Source organism: Dromaius novaehollandiae, chromosome 8, assembly GCF_036370855.1.
Source record: "Dromaius novaehollandiae isolate bDroNov1 chromosome 8, bDroNov1.hap1, whole genome shotgun sequence".
Classification (NCBI taxonomy): Eukaryota; Metazoa; Chordata; class Aves; order Casuariiformes; family Dromaiidae; genus Dromaius; species Dromaius novaehollandiae.
This window is the reverse complement of record NC_088105.1, coordinates 39,479,940-39,494,483: the sequence shown is the minus strand read 5'-3', so window position 1 is coordinate 39,494,483 and position 14,544 is coordinate 39,479,940. Positions and strand designations below refer to the sequence as shown.

Here is a 14,544-nt window from a genome sequence, read left to right as displayed (position 1 = left end):
GCGGAAGCCGCCTTGCCCGCAGCAGCAAGGCTTGTGCATTTAGCCTCAAACCGGTAACGTAAAAACCTCCCCAGCCGCGAAGATGCCGTTTAAGCAAGGCGCAAGCCCCCAGCCCGGCCTCCCTGGGTGCCTGCGCTTGCCTCCGGCTTCCCTCTGCTTCCTCGCAAACTTTCCAGCTCTCCAGGGAGAGAAACTCTTGGAGCATTTTTCTTTCGTTTCAGCTGGTAGCTGAGGTGGCGATGGGGCTCCCAGACCTCTCCGCCAGGGCTGGGTGGTCTGCGGGCAGATGGCTGACGTGCCCGGGGGAGGCAGAAAGGGGGGCGAATAAATTCCAGTGCAAGAGCAAGGAAGTTCAAGAGAGGAGTTAGTTTGCGTGGTGCCGTCTGTCACGCGTCGTGCCGCTCTGCGGTGCCGGGCTGCATCATTTCGGTTCCAGCAGCGCTGCCTCGGGCCGCTCTCCGCAGCCAGCACGCCGAGACGCGGAGCTCGGGGGCAGCGTCTCCTTTATCCAGGGCTAAAACAGTAATTAAATATCCTGGTTACGTGGTCCTAATAAAGGTGGCGAGCACCTGAAAATCTGGCATATGAGGTCTAAGGAGAGCAACTGCATTGAAGGGCAGAGAAAAGCTTAAAAAAAAAGTTGTTCAGCATTTGCCTTTGTACCTGCCTGCAAGTCTTCCCTGTGCTCTGCATTTAATTTGGGATAAGCTTAATGCAAAAATATGATACCTTGAACAGTAACCCCCAACGATATCTCAGAGGAGGTGGATCACAGGCTCAGATTTATGGCTGATTATTAGTCGCTTTCACCGTAATATTTCAAAAAAAAAAATCTTCTGACAAAATGACAGCTAGAAAGATTAACTGGCTAACGAGTCTGCGTTTGAAAAACGGTCGGTCAGAAGACTTGTTAAAATAATCCCGAACCCACATAGGAGGCGGGGAGATAAACCTGCTGCCCTGTGGGTGCCCGTATGGTCCCTACCCTTCTCCGGTCCGAGAGTTTCCGAAACATTTGTGAACAGAAAGAGCGGCATAAATCCCCGTTTGCCTTCCAAGCAGAATGCGAGCAGGGAGCCGGGTCTGGGCACCGTGTTTGGTCCGTGGCCGCTCGTGCGAGGCAGTCGGCACGCGAGGAGACTCCTTCCGCCTTTGGGGAAAGCCTGGTTGAAGGAGCGTTTTTGAGAGTCTGCAAAATGCACAGTTTAAATTCATTAACAGGCTCTTTACCAATTCAGATCCTTCCTTCTGCAGTTTTACAGCCGTCACATGTTGTGCAAGTTAAATTTTTTATCACAACATATTATGGATCAAACCTTGGCTCTTTTCAAGGAAGCTGTTGAAATATTGCCCTAGATGAGCTTGACCGCATTTGTTGAAAAAGTAAATATCTTAAGTTATTGTTTTTGTCCACTAAGTGCATCATATGACAGCAGGGTTACTATGACACCTCCCTGTTCAAGAATGGCAAGATACATATTTCAGTAAATATTGCATAATTTCTAAACTCTGATTCATACATGCTAACCGGTCGTTAACTTGGGGCCGAAATCCCTAACTGCACAGATTCCCACACTGCTGTGGTTTAAAAAAGAAGTAATGTGGAAGGCCAGATGCAAATAGCTCCTTTTAATCCCTATTTATCTTAGGCCTCAGTGGAATTACATTTCCAGTCTTGTACCTCATCCCACCAAGTAGCTTGCTGAGTCGGTTGCCTCTGTTTTTGCTGAAGAGCGGAGTTTGTCAGCTTCTGCGCGCAGGACTGGGCCGTAGCGTTGCCCGTGGGCTGGGCTGAGCGCCGTCGGGAAAACGCAATGCCCGTGTGACTGGCGCCGGCGCTCGGCAGAGCCGCGGTGTGCGGAGCAAGGGAACCCTACCGATTTCCAGCCAGTTATGTCCATTGCCATCAGTTGCTCCTGGCTAGTTTGTATTGGGGTTAGAAACTGAAATAGAAACGGAAACAAATGCTGAAAAGCAGTAGTGGGGATCTGCATTTCCCAATAAAATAGCAGAAGAAAGTCGCCTTTTCCTAAGCCCTCCTGTACTTCTTTACTACGCCTACGTGTGTGAGGGGGATGTTTCCCTGGAGAAACGCTGCTGGGCACCAGGCTGCAGAGCATGCGGTTCAGAGCTGTCCCGGATTCATGTCCATCATGTGAGAAACATCCTGGAAGAGGAAGAAACCGGCAGCTCCATCCCCTGCTCTTTGAGAACGGAGCAGAATAGTTGGCGCACTGTTGTTAAACCTGCGCTGCAGCAAGGCAACTTTGGGAAGGGGCTGCAAAACCCCCGGCAGTACGTAGGAGCCTGCTCTCGCCTCGGGGGCTCGGGACTCGTCCTGTAGTAAGCATAGGGATTTGTGCACTGGGCAGCTTGGACAGTAGTAAGGTGGAAAAGTAGATGTAAAAATGAATTATGATTCAGCAATTGGAGGATCTTGCTCCGAGCAAGGAGAGCAGTCCCTTCCGCAGCCACAGGGCGAGAGGGAAAGGCAGACACCTACCAGGAGTAAGCAAGGGACAGACGGACCAAAGGAGCTTTCAGAAAGCTTTTAGAGGAAGGGAGATTTGATGAAACTTCAGAAAAGCTTAAGGCTGGAGGGGAAGTTTTGGCAGCAGGGGGGGGGGCCCGGTGTTGATTGCAGCGCCAAGGTTGGACAAGGCAAGCTGCGGATCACCAGCCTGCTTTCCTGAACAGCAAAGGGCTTTTTTTCAGCTTTCTCAGGGCAGTGGGTTTAGGAAGAGTTATTTGTGTGCGTATGTGTGGTTTTCAGTTCCACAAACCAATGTTTTGTCTCCAGGGTGGGAAATCGCACAAGACTGCCTTGCGTCCGGGTGCTGCCTCTGTCGGTCACGTGGCTCCCCGGCACTGAGCTCTGCCCTGGAGGTTCGTGGGACCAGGGGGACCGCGGGACCGGGGGGACCATGGGGCCGGAGCAGGCTCGGGGCAGCCCCCAGGGGCTTTGGATGCGCCAGTGTCTAGGTGGCTTCACAGCAGCGTGGCGAGCAGCCAAGGGAGAGCGCTTGGCCAGATGTTTTCACACGCTCTGCTCAGGATGTGGGTTGCGGCGGGGTGACAATCCCAGCCCCATGCTGAGCAGCCCCTCGCCGACGTGCCGCCGCTGGAGCAAGGGGAGGGATCCCCGCACGGGGCTCTGCTGCCTGCAACGGGAGAGCCTTTCGCTGCAGGCAGGAGCGCCTTCGCCTGGCACGTTGCCTCCACGTCCAGTCTTGGAGAGCATCCGAAGGCTCCTTCTCTTCCCTAGGGAATGGAGACGTTTCCAGCCAAGCACCTCCATGCAAAGACACCAAGGGCAACTCGACCCCAGCTGCGCTGAGGACAAACTCTTTGTCTTAAAGGAAATACCAGCTTCTTTAACTGGATGTGTTTGAGAGTGCGGCAGCAAAGTTTCACCGGTCCCAAAGTCAAGGAGATGCAGAAAGCAACCTGAGAAAGGCCAGAAACCAGCATCCCCACATCCTGCATTTGTTTTCCCCAAAACTTGGAAGAAGTATTCGAAAAGATTGAACATCAAAAATGAGGCACTGAAGATTTTTGTTTGCCTTGTGGTTTTTAGGGCACTTTTGATTCATGATTTCAAGCGCTTTCTGTAGTAACCTGGCTCCAGGAAATGCGACTTTAAGGAAATTGCCGCAGTTCTCCAGGCACCTGATAAAATCATGAGAATTAACCACAGCTTTTATGTGACCATGATTAGAGTGAATCGGAGGGCAGCTGGAAACGGGGTTATCGGATGAGGGGATGAACGCTATCATTTCCCCTCCCAGTGGGCCATAAGAGACGGCAGGAATCTGGACAGACTGATACCGCCATGCCTCCTCTTGAAATGTGCCTCTCTAATGGCAAGGCTGGCAGGAAGTTAACTCCATTTATTAAATAGCAATAAGCAGTTCTAGCAAAATTGGTATCTCTGTAACTTTATTACTGCCGTTTGAAGAGACCTCTGAAATCCGTCCTTCGGGCGGCCGCTCCTCTAAGCGAGGTTACCCGCTAGACTATGTGTTTTAGTGCCGGCAGGGTCAGCTCGGGCTTTCCTTCTTCTCTGCACACCCTTGTTCTGGTTGCACCTTTAAGCTTCATCCCTTCCTCGGGTTTGCCCCGCTCAAGTAGAACTTCTCCTCTCTTTACTCCACTAAAGGATGTTTTTCCTGTAATAAGCATGCCCTTTCCCCAGCCTGGCAGTGACTTATTGCAACCCCCACCCTATGCACCCGCCTCCGCTGGGTTTTTTCCCTGCAGTTTTGCAGAAAGGCCGATTGCTGACGCCAGGGTGGGAGCACAGCAAACCTCCTCCCTGCTGCGGCGGTGGGCGAGCTCCGGCCCAAACTGCAGAGCAATCGCAGAGCAGACAGTTTCCAGACTAAAGCGATCGTCTTGAATTTCACTGCACAACCCCAGGCAGGCGGCGACTATGGGAAACGCTACGGATGCAGCGTGCCCTCGCGCAGGGCGGCTCCTCCGGACGCGTGTTGGCATGAGCCGCGTGCTGAAGCTTTCGCCGGCCCCCCCCACAGATGACGAATTTTCAGCAAGCATCTGGATTCTGCATCGTTTTAGTTTCACAGTGATTTAAAGATTTATGTCCCTTTTTTTGGTGATACCTTTTTGTCTCTCACGGCAGCACTTCCCCCCAGTCCCCCGAACGCTTTGGCTGCTTCGCTGCGAAGCTCTAGTTGGCCGTTTTTTCCTGAGAGTAAATTTCTGCATCCTGCTCAGGGCACGTTTAGTTTTCTCAGCTTACATTTCTCCCAGTTGACTCTCATTTTGCTGTTCTTTTGCTTATGTTTCTAATCTTCCAGTGCGCTTGACCGAAACTGAAGGCACTTTGCCCTGACTTCTGCGGCTGTGGTTCATACTCTATAGTCTGTTTTCTGATGTTTGCAGTTATACTTCCAATTCAGTATTATCTGCAAGTTTCATTAACGTGCAAATAACGCCCCATCAGCGAGGAAAGCAGGAGCAGCGGCTCTGCTGCGATCAGGGCCGTGGCCTGGCTGCCCTCGTGCGTCCCTGGGGTCGGCTCCGGGAGGAGCCGGGGGACTGTGCTGCGATGGCCTGGGCAGGTCTGCGGCACGCTGCCCGGCAGCACATCCTGCTTTGAAGCAGGGGAGGGGAACGGTCTGAGGATTTAGCACATAGCCGCAAAGGCCTGCACCAGCTCTCGCCCCGGGCACTTAAATGTCTCTGCACGTCTCTTTTTACGGTGTATCATAATCCCGTGGTTCTGCAGTAACCCCCTCTTCCTAAATGCATGCGTTGCTGTTCAGCATCCCTGTTCCTTACTGACCCCCCTTCCATGTTTTCACCTTGTTACTCCTGAGGTGATTTGTAGGGAGCTTGAGACTCGGGCAGCACAGGCGGTCTAGCACCCAAAACACCCTGCGGCCAGCGCCATCCACCGCAGCCTTTCCTTCGCTGAAGTGACTACCTTTGCATCCCAAAATCTGTTCCTGTTCTCCTTCTGAAATGTGCAATAAGATAACACTGTACAAAAGCATCATGCGACCGCTCATCATGTAAAGCCCAGAGAAAGTCCTTCCCATGCTAAATGGCATGGTGGTTAAAGCTGGAATATCTTCTTACAAGGAAAACAGAAGAAACTTTGAAAGGGATGCTAATAATTGCACTTTTGTAGCACTGCTCGTTCAGGATATTAAGGCATTTAAAAACAGCTGGCAGTCCTCCAAGCAGGCGATTGCCTCTCCCTGCTGGGTCCCAGAGGGCCTGGACCTTCTCGCCCGGCTCCTCCACCCTGCTGGCTCCTCTCAGCTCGTCTCTTTGGTTTCTTTCTCTTCAAAGCTCCAAACTTTGACGACTGAGTATTACAGTAGATGCATGAAATTTCTGGAAATGAGGTAAATAATTCTTGACTGCAGCCCTTTCTGCTAGCCTGCAGGGACCAGGGTCTCACTGTGAGCCAAAGGAGCAGAGCAGGAAGGTGTTGCGACAAACACAAATCTGAAATTACTGATGGTCTCTTGGTGCACCCGCTCAGGATGCAAAGTGCCCTTTGAGCTGCCCTCACCCTGCTCTATGCAAAGCCCCCTTCCCCCAGGCTTTCCGTGCCCGTTTTCATTGAATGATATCCACTAACACATACCTGTTCCACTTTCTTGCCGGTGTGACCCTGCTGGCTTCGTTTGTGCTGCTCTGGCTGGGGTTTGACAGCAGCAGATCAAACTCTCTTGCTATAAATTCAGTTTGCCAGTTCACATTTCCTAATGTTGATGTATGAACTTTATATGGTGGCTCAGGTATCATTGACCAACGTGACTTTAATTTGCTATCTTCTGTCCTCTGATTGCAGCGCAGCCATCGTGTAAGCGTGGCGCCAGCACGCGCCTCCCCTAGGATATGGGCTAATGCAACGGAAGTGCAGTCCCGTGCCCACCCCAAATCCAGCCCAAATTTGCATTTCCAGGTGATCTCGCAGGGTGCAGGTCTGGTGATGGTGACTGGTGCTGCGATGCAAAATGCTGGACGCGTTACTAATGCGCTCCCACATGCGTGCGATGGGACCTTGGGCTGCAGATCTCTCCTAGAGGAAACCCTGTTTTCTCTCACTTTTTAAAACCTTTCAAATAGTGACAGCTTCTCGCGAGGCAAACCATAAAGGCTTTGCCAATTCATAAACCCTGCTTGCTCTCTATCCTAAATACATGGATGGCTTTAAGCCACATTTTTTAAATTTATTTATTTAATCACACAAAGTTTTCAAACTTCTTTTTTCTGCCTGGGAGGAAATTCCTTTCCTGGCCTATGCCAAACAGCAGACGCTCGCAGCCCGTCGCCATACAGCAGTCTTCCCACCCGTGTTGCTCATGTCCCCGGCAGATTGGAAATGCATTATTTTTCTTCCTTTACAGTCAAACAGAATTGAAAAAATCCGTATAACAAATATTCCCCGAGAGGCTATATTTATTCTCGGTATGTCCACTTGTAATAATAGCTCGGCTGGTTATTGTGTAATCAAGCAGACCGCCTGGATGGAGCAGGTTTTTGGTGTAACCCTTCGAATGCCGAGGCTTAGATCCCCCGGACGTCAGGCTGAGGCGCAGCTCCATGCGCCCAGCCGGCCTGCGCGGAGCAGGGGGAGCGGAGGGCTGCCGGATCGGAGGTGGAGGGAGGTGGGCCACTGTGCCCGTCGGCACGGGGAGCGTCTCCAGGCCCTCCCTAGGAAACTTGCCCAGGGTGTGTGGAGTATTTCCTGGCCGCTCCTTTGTTCTTTTGCAATTTAGGCTTTGCCTTTGGGAGGCTCTTTGGCGAGGTCTGGAGCAGCTTCCCGCCCCGGACTCCCTCGGTGCAAGCCCATCGTGGCCTCACCGCTCAGCTCTGGTTTGAAGGTGATCTGAGGCTTTTGGTCCTGCTCTTGCTTTTCCTCCTGAGCCTTGACAGCTCTTCTGCTTCTGGCGCAGGGCGAGGAGAGGGAACAGGCGGTCTCCGGGGCAGCAGTTTGCAATAAATCTGCAGGTTGTAGGTCAGGCTTCAGCCCTTCCCACTGCACCAGCTAAAAGAGCCCAGAGCTATGGCTGGGCGAATCGTCCAGTTCTCCCGTCGAGGCCTCTAAATACATGACAGACCCCTGCCGAGTCTTGCAGGCCTGTTTTGGACCATTGCCTAGGTGATGTCCTTCCCGCATGTCCTACCCCGTGCCATCTCCGTTCAGCGACATGTGTGCACATGCAGACGTGCCCACACTTCGACACAGGCAGGTATTTCGGTGAGCGACAGAAGGCTGGGAGGTCCCTCCTGAGTTGCGTGGTCCAACCTTTGCTGTTGGAAGCCAACAGGTCGTAGCTCTGTGAGGCACCATCCTGTAACTGATGAGTTTGCGTTGGGTTCCTTGGTCGTTCCTGTGGGAAAGCTGGTTTGGGCACATGTGGAAGACCACCTGCGGTACCATGGGGACTGTGTCTGGACAAAGCTGCAGGTCTTGTGTGTATAATAGCAATGCAAAAAAATAAGCAAGTCTTTTGAGCTTTCTTTAAAATCTCTGCTGTATATTAATGTGTGTTTTCCCACCGTGCTACTTCATGCAGCGAATGTAAGCAGCAGAAAAGAGCAAGAGAAGAATTTGACAAAACATATTTGGGGTAAACATTAAATAAGCCAACATATTCTTAATTTCACCCTTTTTCACCCTGCTTTTAAACCCCGACCATATTAATTGATTGTTGAAGTGGGAAGCTCTCAACATAAAATAACAGCACGGCATGGTGTATACGATTTCACAGTGACATGGGAAAGAGATGGAATTTAGAAAGGCTTCTGAAATGGGCGTTTTTTTTTTCATTGGTTACGTGAAAAGTTAACACATCCATGGCTTGGGGAGTGCTAACAAATCGGAGCGAACCGTTTTGGTTTCTGTACAATTCCAGACTGTTTTACTTCCTGCAAGGGCAAAACTTGCCTGTTTTTCTTGAAACTGCATCTTCTAAAATTACATTTTGAGTAGAATGAGCCTAAAAGAATGCAAGCGGCGCTGTTCTGCAGACCAAAAGTAAGGTCAAATAACCATGTTTTTTCCCTGCTAACATTGTGAGCATTTGGTTTGCGCTGCTTGTTAAGCAGTGGGGAAGGGCATGGGGTCGGCAGTGGCACTGGCGGCTGCTCCCGCTCCGGCTGCCGTGGGGCTGAGCCGGGCGAGCGGCCAGCCCTTGGGAAGGGGCGCGTTGGGTGTGTTTTGGGTTTGGGTGCGGGTGATGTGGCCTGGCTCAGGCCCTGGAGCATCAAATCGTGGCTTTTTGAACTAAACTTGTATTGACATGCTCAGCTGATACGGTAGTACCAAGTCCCTTGCTTTATCCCGCCTTTGGAGCTCTTGAAAGCCAGAAGTTTTTGGAACTGTAGTGGAGAGGCTGAGATTTGTTGTTTGGCTGTGAGCTTGGGCCACCGCCGCAGGACGCGAGCTCTGCCCCGCTCCCACGCGACATCCCACGACGCGCGCCAGCTTGCCGGCGAGAAATCACCGTGCGCTCCTTCGAGAGCTCCCGAGTCCCCCCGCTCTGCACCCAAAAACCCAGTGCAAAATGCTGACGCATTTGATTTTTCCCGCGCGCCACCCTCCCTTCTGCTCCTTCGGTTTGCTCCCCGGCGCGGGGCAATGCTGCAATGCTCCTTTGCCACCCCTATAGCCTGCGAGAATGGGGTTTAAACAGAATTAATTATTAACGCTGAGACATTCTGCGTCTTCTAGTAAAGATGCTGCCTTTTAATTGTGGCAGCAGCTTTTATTTTCTTGAGAGAAGCGCTAAAGAGACTCAGTAATATATTCAGCCCAGCTACGATGCAGCATGTGAAGAACTGCAGCTCAGTGGGAAGGTCTGCAACGTCAGGTATAGTAAGAAATGTATCGTTAATAATTGACCATCTTTTAAATAATCTTTTCTGATAAGGAAGACAGTCCAGTGATAGCCCAAGCAGGATTTAGCATTTGGTGCTTTATGAAGAAGATAATTATGCTCCCTATAAAAAGTAACTAATTTTACTGAGCAGGTTTTAACCATCTTCAAAAAGGTCGCAGGAGATTTATGTGCTGGTTCATCAGGAAATTAATCCATCTTTTGTTCTTCTTGTTTCAAACTTGTGTTTGCTTTTCAAGCAAGGTCACTGATCAGCTGACCAACTTTTTAACAACTGGAAAACGCACGTTTGCTGCTCTCAACACTTAACTATTGGCTCTCAGCACCGAGAAAGATACCTCCGAGGGAGGAAAGCTCTTCTGCTCGCTCATGTTTTTGTAGCTGGGAGAATGAGAAGGTAACATGATAACACGCTTTTCTAATGATAGTTTTCCTTTCATAATGAAGTGCTAAATCGAACTGCTGCAATGCAGGAGAAAGTGACAGCCACGGCTGAAAAAAGTGTTGTGTTAGAGCTAATGAGAGCGGGTTAACGTGCTAGTCAGGCAGCAGGGATGAATTATCTTCTTATTTATAGGCACGGGGTTAAATGTTTCTAATTTAATGTTACTAGCAAAATCTTCTCAGAGAATGACTTTCACACATATATCTGCCTTTGTGGTTCAGTTAATTTGTTCTCTGAATCTCCTGGGCTATAATGCTGCTTTCATTTCTGCTGACTTGGGTGCATGGGGGGGGGGGGGGGGCAGGCAGATGCTTGTAATGTCATGGCAAGTGATAGAGAGTGAAGGAAGGGTTAAATGTGACCGTAAAGAAATAGTCTTTGAGACATGGCTATTTAAAAGGACAGTACATTGTCGCTGCAGATGGGTTGCCCAAGGGGATGAAATGACTCCGGTCTGTACTATTGCCCTCTCAAATATTTGGCTTCTTGATTTGCATTTCTCTAGATATTTATGCTTGCCATGTGGAAAGTATTGTAATATAAACACAGATTAATCCTCTCCACAGCCATTGTGTGTAGTAAAACTAAAAATCAAAGGTGCTGTGTATGTGGAGATGTCTGCCTGGGGATTAAAATAGTATTTTTCAGTATTATGTAATGGAGGGAAAGTCTACCAATGTAAAAACTTGAGCCAGGGTCAGCTGGACGAGGCTGTGCATAATGTCCTTCCTCTCGGCGCATATTCTGGGACCGTTATGACAGCGTGGCTCAGTACTTACTAAAGGAGAAAGAGGAGATGAGTTTACAGAACTGCTGAATGCCATCCTGTGTCTGTATGATTTCTCTAAATAATATGGGGATGTGGCAATGGATTCCTGCCCGTGCGTGAAAAGGGTGACCAGGATGAGCCGCATCAGACGTAGTCCCAAAGTCAGGCCCTGTTTTAGGGCAGAAGGGTGCATTTTGGGCTGGTGTTAGCGCTCCGCTGCTGCAGAGGCCGGGACAGGGCTCTCGGGGAGCCAGGTTGGGCACCATGTCCCAGGGCGCGAGGGCCAGACCAAGGCAACTTCAGACGTTTTCATGGGATGGTTGGACGTAGGTGGCTTCAGCCACTGCAGCCCCACTGCAGAAGGCAAATCCCCACTGTCCCTCGTGGTCACCCTCAATAGGGCTCGCGGGGGCTGGAGAGTGGTGGAGGGACTTCTGGGCTCGTTTTGGCGGGGAAGAGGCCACTGGCCTTGGAGACTGCCTTGGCCCCTCGTGCTGCAGAAGCACCTCTGAGGACTCACATGCTTGAAGCCAATGGCGTGAGGAGGATGTAAGCTGGGACATCTAACCACGCAGGCGCAGGGTACAGCCCTGGCAAAGCCACCAAATCGGGGCCAGAGTGCCCTAATTTCATAGCTGGGACCCATCCCTGTGCCCAGCAAGGGAGATCCTTTTCTTCTCAGACTGTCTGAAAGGTTTGCACCAAAAGTGGGAGGATTTTCACCCGCAGCCTGAATGGGCTCTTGGGTGGAAGATTATCCTCCTTCTCGAGGCATAGTTCCTTCCTTAATAGAAATTAAACCCCTTTTCACTTCTGTTGCACTGAGATGGCTGCAGGACGCAGCTGGGTTTCCAGGACGTTTATTCGGATGGATGCCTTCATTTCGCTCTCATTTTTATTATGGACAGTCATTGAAGAGCACCAGTTGGGGGACAAGGACCTGTGGTTTTGGCTCCGAGCCATCAGAGCTGTGTCTAAATGGCACCAGAGGGAACGCAGGAGCATCAGCAAGCTGGTAGGGTACATTCAGCATCCTTTTACGAGGTGATTCGGAAAGAGATTGGTCAAAAGAGAAAAGTAATAGTATCAATTTGGACTGCAGAGTTGGGACTGAGCCAACTCATAAATGAACCAATTAGATATAATTATCTAGATATTAAAAAGCATCCTATTGACTGGCTTTTTTTTTTTAATAAATGACCTAGAAGAGTGAAATGTAACTGGTCATACTGTAGCTGGGATTCATAATTGCTCCATAATTGACTGTAATCGGAAAATTAAAAAAAAACATTTGAGCAAAAGAGGTTAGTGTTCATTTTGGCACACGTTATTTATTGGCATAAAGAGACAGAAGAAATTGCCTTTTATAGAAGAAATGCAGTTAATTTGGGAACACATCAGGAGTCTGTTGGTCAAAATGGTTCAGGAACATGCTTTTGTGAGCTGATTCTGTGGTGTTAATACAGCGGATAAGCAAATTACTCATTGGGCAGGTGTCAGTCTTTCTGTCTGGCTGCACGAGCATCAGCGAGGTACCTACCATGGAAACATTTTAAGAGTGTTAATACTCTCCTTTGATTAGGGACCCTCCAGCCCGTAATTGGGATGGCTGTATCACGGCTATATACAGATGCCATCATGGCTATATACAGATTTACCTTAACAACAAAACTGCAGCTAGTTTTTTTTTAAAGATTTTGATCTTTCAGTATATCCATGCTAAGATAATAATGCAGCCAGATTTGACTTCATTTTCTCAGTTGGCCTTTGATGCAATTAAAACACTTCATTTCAGTGCTTCTAGAATGGAAGAGCAGCAGCACCTCTAAACTCTGTATATACTCTAGTTGTCTGTACTGTATTTCTAGTTATCTTGCCATTTCCACAAGAAGAAAGTTGAGATACAAGATGCAAAAATAATTACATAAGAAAAGGGGAATTCAGGAGATGCAGAATAGAGAGGACAGACTAGACAAGCTTCTCTTGAGACTGTAAATGAGCCAGCGCTCTAGAGACACTGTTCTGCTGGGGGACGCTGCAGAAAAGAAAAAAGAAAGATCGAAGAGATGACTAGTGCTAGATAAGTACCATAACAGGCAAAGTGAGGGGTAGAAGTTGGCTGGAACCTGTTCATAGGGAGTTGTGAAAGCACGCTGAAATGCTCAAGTCCTTATTTAGGCAAAATACTAACAGCAGAAAATGAATTCAGACTCTGACGTTTTGATCAAAGAGATGATTGTGAACTAGATTCTGAAAGAAAGGGTCGCTGCTGCGTTCCCTGCTGGTTAGGAGCCATCTCTTCAAGCTGCCTCGTCCTTCCCCTGCAAATCTGGTGTAGATTAGAGACCCACTACAGCACACTGGGAGAAGTGGTGGTGGATTTCCAGCCTGCTGTGGGACCATCTTTGGCCCTCTGGCCAGGAACCAAATTAGGTACTTGAAGGAAAACCCTAAACAACCAACCTATCCTCCAAGAAACCCCTACTTTTTCCAAGACCAGAAACAAAAATAAAGACAGACCTTCTCACTCTGAGCATTGATGTTGTCCTCATGCAAGTTAGGAAACCTCCTAGAGTGATATCCATTTGCCTTGGCCTCCTTACCCCTACCCTGCCTCCTTCTGGCATCCTTCTAGCAGGCATGGAACAAGACAGCTTCACCCAGGAACTTTCTTGGTTGTTCCTGGCCTTAAACTCTGTGCTTTTGCAGTCCAAGAGGTTCTTACCATGTCCACGTGATGGGAGAGAGAGATGGAGGGCAATACAGACCAGGCTGGATATAAAGTTCGTGGAATAGGCCGTGGTAGACCTCCATCTGCAGATCTTTCCAATAGGGAAGGCTTTCACAGGAGCAGCATGTTTTAGTGGGCTTTAGTGTTTGGTGAAGGCTCATTATAACAATATGGACATGCTCTGAAGTCCTGGGTTTCATTCGAATAGGATTCAGTATGGATTCTGAATCTTTCTGGTTGTTTTGCATTTATGCAGTCACTTCTGTGCAGTTTATATCCCTTGCGGTTTTCGCCAGGAGATGACATATTAAGCAGGATGCAAGTTGCAGACGATATAGTAATCAGCTTGTAGTAATCAATGAAGCATTCCTATGCCATCTATTGCAAACCTAACAGAAATTCTCCTTTCTCCCTTTTGCGTCCAGCTGTAGCGTAGTACATAGTAGTTTTGTAGTACAAGGGGTGTTTTGTGAGGAAGAACTACCCTGGATGCATCTATGAAGCAGGAGCTGTTACCACTAGAAAAGGAACCTATTGATTGAAGCATGCTTAAAAGCGCTCACCAGGCATGGTCAGGCTTCAGAATACTTGAACTAAAAGGGAGTGTCCTGTAAAGTGGTGTAAGGCCTTAAGGACAGATAAAGTTGGGATGATTGATCTTTTTCATCTAAAAAATATTTATTTGCTTTTTTGAAAGGTGAACTGGCTCATCTGTCCTAGCCTGTCGGAGGATGTTTGACTGACAGCCTGATTAGACCACATCATGGAGAAGACAGATGGTATGGAGGTTACTGGATGCTTGCTTGCTTGCTTGTTTGTTTCTTGAAAAAAGCCCCAAACCCTGAAGTAATTTCCTTACCCAAAAATACTGTAAATAACCTGTGCTCTATAGATAGACACGAGGGCCAAGGGATGGAAAATGCAGCTTTCATATATTATGCAGCCGTTGTAAACCACAGTGAAAGCATGGTCACAGCTCTTATAGTTCAGCACACATTTGCCCTCCCATCCTCTGTTCTTTGTAGATCCTTCTCCAAATTGTGGGGCTTTGCTTTTGTGCCATATCACTCTGTGCTGCGTTTCCCCTTTATCGTCGCTCTGATTTTCACATGCTACTTCCCATCGGAAAGACAGCTACATTTCAGTAGTGCTTTTGTGATGAAAGGAACTTAAACCGGTGCCAAATTCTCCTGGTCCCTGCACAGCTGCTGCACAA

General features: G+C 49.0%; 1 protein-coding gene across 7 annotated transcripts in view; it reads left to right on the top strand.

Moving 5' to 3' along the window:
* KANK4 (KN motif and ankyrin repeat domains 4) overlaps window positions 1-14,544 on the top strand; it is a 44,223-nt gene that overhangs the window by 14,387 nt on the left and 15,292 nt on the right. For 3 of the 7 annotated variants that reach the window (XM_064516296.1, XM_026108645.2, XM_064516295.1), the window contains 2 exons: window positions 9,623-9,780; window positions 14,026-14,107. In XM_064516296.1, the coding sequence (XP_064372366.1) occupies window positions 14,092-14,107 (16 nt within the window). In that variant the 5' untranslated portion in view covers window positions 9,623-9,780; window positions 14,026-14,091. Of the gene's footprint in view, window positions 1-5,080; window positions 5,877-9,622; window positions 9,781-14,025; window positions 14,108-14,544 lie in introns of those variants that run through there. The other 4 variants (XM_026108644.2, XM_064516297.1, XM_026108646.2 and 1 more) reach the window with 3 other exon arrangements.